The sequence below is a fragment of the Aptenodytes forsteri genome, unplaced genomic scaffold (assembly GCF_000699145.1).
Source record: "Aptenodytes forsteri isolate BGI_AS27 unplaced genomic scaffold, ASM69914v1 Scaffold14, whole genome shotgun sequence".
Taxonomy (NCBI): Eukaryota; Metazoa; Chordata; class Aves; order Sphenisciformes; family Spheniscidae; genus Aptenodytes; species Aptenodytes forsteri.
Window position 1 is genome coordinate 169,924 of NW_008794457.1, and position 5,505 is coordinate 175,428.

General features: G+C 54.0%; 1 protein-coding gene across 1 annotated transcript in view; it reads left to right on the forward strand.

The window, feature by feature from the left end:
• The window catches only part of CSNK2A2 (casein kinase 2 alpha 2), a 29,824-nt gene extending 24,432 nt beyond the window's left edge, over positions 1-5,392 (forward strand). Inside the window, exons 5-10 of the mRNA XM_019474976.1 lie at positions 2,130-2,213; positions 3,373-3,483; positions 3,694-3,795; positions 4,130-4,230; positions 4,947-5,095; positions 5,297-5,392. Of these exons, the coding sequence (XP_019330521.1) occupies positions 2,130-2,213; positions 3,373-3,483; positions 3,694-3,795; positions 4,130-4,230; positions 4,947-5,095; positions 5,297-5,373 (624 nt within the window). The 3' untranslated portion in view covers positions 5,374-5,392. The remainder of the gene's footprint in view (positions 1-2,129; positions 2,214-3,372; positions 3,484-3,693; positions 3,796-4,129; positions 4,231-4,946; positions 5,096-5,296) is intronic.
• Positions 5,393-5,505: the final 113 nt, after the last annotated feature.

Consider the following 5,505-nt stretch of genomic DNA (forward strand, 5'->3'; position numbering starts at 1 on the left):
CGGGGCAGTGCTACTAAGCGGTTACTTCTCTCATGTTCAATGCAGAATCCACGTCTCATAACCTGGGAAGGTTTGGGAAGAGATCTGGCTACCTGGCTTGTTGCTGTGAGGTATTACAGCCAAACTAGGGACCTTTGGTGACCTCCAAAGAGTCTCTGATTCTCTGGGGTCTGTTCTTTCCCCGTGAAGCGTTTGTGATTGTTAGTGGCCAGGTAGGGCTGTGCTCGGTCTCCCTGTGTCTCTAGCACTGTTGGGCTGCTATGAAGAAAATCAACTTCCTCCCAGCCAGATCCAGTACAAGCACCGAGAGGTGTTTGCAGGGCTGGGGAACTGGGGACTCTAGCACGCTAGGGAGAGCAGAAGAGAGGGATTGCCAGCTCCAGGCTTTCTTCTGCTGCAGTATTCAAATGCAGCCCCAGAAGGTGACTCCTGTCCACTTGGTCTTAAACCCCTCTGTCTCTGGGTGGGGGATCTAGGACACTTCAAGAACAAGCTGGCCAGCTTGGTGCCCTGTGGTCACAGAACTCCATGGATGTGGTCTTGGGGAACAAAGCTTCTGGTTATGTTGGCTGTTGTTACATGTTGGTATAACACTGGTATTTTCCTTTGAGACCTCCCAGCCAAAGCTTTCCCCGCCCCTCTGACGAAGGGCGGGGAGTGCCCTAAATACCTCCTCTTAACTAGCCTCGCTTGCACCTCCCCATGGAAATGCTCACGGAGCCATATGGCAGATCTGTGAGATCTGCTGCACTGCTTCTCTGGGTTCTCCAGCTGCAGGACACGGGAGGCAGCAGGGCATTAGGGAGAGCTTACAGGTTTTGGCTGATTCCAGGGCTGTTCTGTGCTGACCTGCTGGAGCAGCAGCTTGGCTGTGTCAGGTCCCAGCAGGGCCTCGGGACTTCTGGGCTGGCGTCTTGCAGGTCCCCTGCCTCTGGAGATGAGTGGGACAGGCTAGGGAAAGCCCTTTGTGCTCCAGGACTTGGTGACTGCAGGAGACTTCCTGAAAAAGATCTAGTGAGCTTGAGGGAGGCTTTCTTCTCTGTACCCCCAAGCTTGCTGCACCTGTCTGCAAGGGAAAGACCTTCCTACTGAAGGTTGGAGGGAGCCTGAGGCAGCCCAGGATTAGGGTGGGAGGGGTGATGAGGTTCAGATGATCCATCCTTGGAACGAGCCAGACACTAGAACAGCTTCATCCCTGGAAGCAGTTTGTCCAACCTGTTAGAGATCTCCTGTACTAGAGATCCCAGGACCACCGTTTGCTGTGACTCCTGTTGGTTGTGAGGCCACGTGTCATTGCAGGGATATTCCCTGAGGCCTTGCTGTGATGGAAGCTGTTGCCTCTTATGCTTCCCACTGCAGCAGGGGCCCAAGGACAGTGTTACTTCCCTGGCACTGATGTCTTGGATATTGAATGACTGCAGGCTGTACCCTCCTTCCGTGCTGCTGGAGACCTCAGAGCATCTGATAGATGCTGATGGATGGATCTCCCTCCCCCTTGGAGATAAGAAAACAACATTCTCACCCCCTTGCTCAAAAGAACAGCTGCGGGGGGGGGCGAGTGGTGCAAGGTCACGGAGCTGGAGAGCTTACGTGTGCTCCTGCCTTCAAGCTTTAAGCAGCATCGCCCTCCCTCATGTGCTATCACTTGCCTTTTGTAAGTGCAGGTTTGGCTTAAATGAGCAGGGCAGAGGTGACTTTCTAGCTTAAGTGTGTTTTGGGACACAGGTAGAAAGCTGCACTGGAAGGCCATAAAACTGTATGCACGTAAGAATCATCCCCTTCTGGGGAAGAGAGCGTGACCTAGGAAGCACAGGGCTACCCAGGTTGGAGGATTGGGCTTGTCACCAGGTGGGACGCCTCTCTGCATCACGTTCTTCAAAGACTGTGCAGGGAACACGCTTCCAGGACCCGTGACTGCAGTAGGACACGGGATCAATATAGTCTTGTTGCCAGCTTGTCACTTCATCACGTGCAGCATAAGAGCTGAAAATGCCAGTTTCTTGTGCCAGGGTTGCAGCATTTCCTCGTGGACGGGGCACTCCTGCTCCCAGCCGAGAACTGTCTGTTATATTGTTAATGCTGTGCCTGTGGTTACAGACATGTCTAATGTATGTGCGTGTGTCTGCCAGGCCCTGGATTACTGTCACAGCATGGGGATCATGCACAGGGACGTCAAACCCCACAACGTCATGATAGACCACCAACAGAAAAAGGTACCGTGGCACCAGGGCTTACAAGCAGGGTTTTTCCAGGGAAACTTGAAACTCTGCCACCTCTGTACCCATAGCCTGGGCAGCTGTACTTACCCCTTTAACCTTTCTTGACCAGCTCCCCTCCACTTGTGCCTGCGTCAGGAGATGGCCAAAGTCCCACTGGGGAGCACCACAGTGGGAGTCTGTGGCTTGGAGGTGGCTCTTCCCCCAAGCCAACCACGCTGGGTTTCTTTGCTGAGAGGAGCCAGTCTGGGCCATTAATCTCCACCTGGGGAGGTGTGGCAGTAGGGTGCAGAGGCCCTGGGCAGAAGGGTGGCCTTGTCTGAAATACACGTGGATATTTTTACCTAGGGAACATAAGCTCCTCCTGTAGTACAGCCTGCTTGTCCCACAGTGGCTTCCTCGCTTCTGGGGCGCACTAGCTAGATCACAGGAAACGTTTGTACCCAGCTCGCTACCGTGGAAATGGGCAGCACAGGGAGCTTCCCCACCCCATCATGGTACTTGCACCTCATCGGGTGCTGTGTGTACCTGTCTCCCCAGGGACCTGGGATTTGCAGCAGCAAATTAGTTGCTGGTCCACAGGTCCCTCCCTGTCAATCACTGGTGGCTGTACGGGCAAGGCAAGGTTTATAAGGAGGGGGAAGTCTCTTACTAGACCCTCTGTCCTTCGGTAACACGGCAGGTCGTCCATCCCTGTGGCTGTGGAGGAGGTGGTCTGCCTTGCAGGATGTGGGGGGCCCCCCTCCTACCTCGTTTCCTGCTCTCAGCCCTCAGTTAAAATCAACACTGCCTTCAGCCCAGCCCCTCTAAACATCAGGATAAGACGGCTGGCTTTTGCCTGTTTCCTAGTATGCAACGACCTGTCCGCTGTGGCTGGTGGTGCTGGTAAGGAGCCAGTTGCCCAGCAGTAACAGTGTGCTTGGACTCAGGAGGCAGAGGACCTCTCTAAGCTGGGCTTTGCCTCACCAGCTGGTGATAGGGGGAAGGGAAGAGCCTGACCAGAGCACTGCTGAGAGCATCTCCTGTCCTCAGAGTGCCTCTCTGCATCCCAGGCTCCACTCTTGCATCGCAGGATTGAGAGGTTTGGCCAAGGTGGCTTCCCCTAACCGGCTCATACTGAGGCTCCTGACTCTGTCTCTCTTTATTGCATGTTCAGCTGCGGCTCATAGACTGGGGTCTGGCCGAATTCTACCATCCAGCTCAGGAATACAATGTCCGTGTGGCCTCTAGGTACTTCAAAGGACCGGAGCTCCTTGTGGACTACCAAGTAAGAGTCTGCCTCCTCCTTGCTAGCCAGTGATACCACTTGTGGTTGCACTTAGACAACCCAAAGGTGGCCAGGTTTTGCCTGCCAGGGCATTGCCTGGGTTGGAAAGAGGCTGGCTGTGAAGTGAAAAGGCTGAGGTTGCCCGTGTGGTTGGGGAACCGGGCCGTGGTGAGCATGCCTTTTCTCACAGCTTCTCCTTTTTCCCCTCAGATGTATGACTACAGCTTAGACATGTGGAGTCTAGGCTGTATGCTGGCAAGCATGATCTTCCGAAAGGAGCCCTTCTTCCACGGCCAGGACAATTATGACCAAGTAAAGACTTTGCTACCTGGCTTATTTCATGAGACGTTTGTCACCGCCTCATCCCTGTGTGTATAGTGGGGAGGTTCTGGGGATCAGACCACCAGGTTGGGTGGTCTGATCTTAACTAAGCTACGTGCTTAGTTAAGCCATCTGGGATTATGCTTCACTGCCTTGTGTAGGAGACTTGTTTTCTGCACATGCTGCAAAAACAAGTTTTGAGGGAGATACTCCTTCCATCTGGGATGTTTCCAGAAGGAGAGCTCTTAGATTTGGGCAGCTCTGCCTCTGCGAAAAAGTGGTAGCCTGCCCCTTCTGCTCTCTCTCAACATGCCTTTTGTTCCAGCTGGTTCGCATCGCAAAAGTCCTGGGCACAGATGAGCTGTATGGGTATCTCAAGAAGTACCACATAGAACTGGACCCGCACTTCAATGATATCCTGGGCCAGTAAGTGGAGAAGTGAAATGCAGCCTTTTTTCCTTGTAATACAGAGAGGGAGATAAACTGATGTCCATCCCCTTGAAGGACTCTCGGCAAAGGCCTGCTCTGATCTTCTGGGTCACAGTGCTGCTTGCAGGCCTCCCATCTGGCTGTTCATGTCATCTCAGGAGGTCACTGAAATGCAGGCACTTTCCTTTTGCCTCTCCCGTGATCCACGAGCCATCCCCTCTTTCTTCCTTCTCCTGCTTGTTGACATCGTAGAAGTGGAGATGTAGACACGAGTTGAGTGTGGGCTGAGGGGCTCAAAATCTCCCAGCTGAGATTCCTAAGAAGGATGAGAGGTGGATGAGATAGCGAGGACAGCTTCTGTGAGGCTGGCTGGCAAGCCAGAGCACTTCTGGCCTCAAGGGTGTCACCCTGCCTGCTGCATGCTGTTGTCTAGTCCCTGTAGACAGAAGGGAACGTGCAATATTTTGCCTTTCCCAGGCGTAGGACATCCACACAAGAATGTGTGTGGATGACTACCTGAAGAAGAGGGGTTTCCCCCTTCAGCAAGTGCTTGCTGAGCAGTAGCTTGTGCAAGGAAGAGCTGTAAGCAGTGTCTGTCGCAGCTATCTCTTCTCAGAAGTAGATAGTGGCAGGTGATTCCCCTGGGACCTCCGGGACCTCTGGGAACTGCTGCGCTGGCCAGAGCTGGGCAGTGACAGCTGGTCCCTTTGCAGGCATTCCCGGAAGCGCTGGGAGAACTTCATCCACAGTGAGAACAGACACCTGGTGAGTCCTGAAGTCCTAGACCTCCTGGACAAGCTCCTGCGATATGACCATCAACAGAGGCTGACCGCCAAGGAGGCGATGGAGCACCCCTATTTCTGTGAGTCTGTGGAGAAGCTGGGGCCAGCTGGGATAGAGAGGGGTCTTGGGTTGTGGGGGCAAATTTCAGCTCCCCGCTCTGCAAAAACCTTAGCAGCTGTGTGGGTTTTGAGGGCAGTTTCTCTGGAAGGGTTTGCCAGGGTGGAGCTTCCGCTTTATTAAATGCTGTTTCCCCTTCCTGCCTGGTCTGTGTCTCCTGCAGATCCAGTGGTGAAGGAGCAGTCCCAGCCCAGCTCAGAAAATGCTGTGCTCTCCAGTGGCCTGACAACAGCGCGATGAAGACTGGAAAACGACGGGTAATTCAAGATGTTTACAAATAAAAGCAAAACCTTCAGTCACGCAGTGAAGGGAAAAGAACCAAGGACCCCCCCCCCCCCCCCCCCCCCCCCCCCCCCCTCCCCCCACGCACCA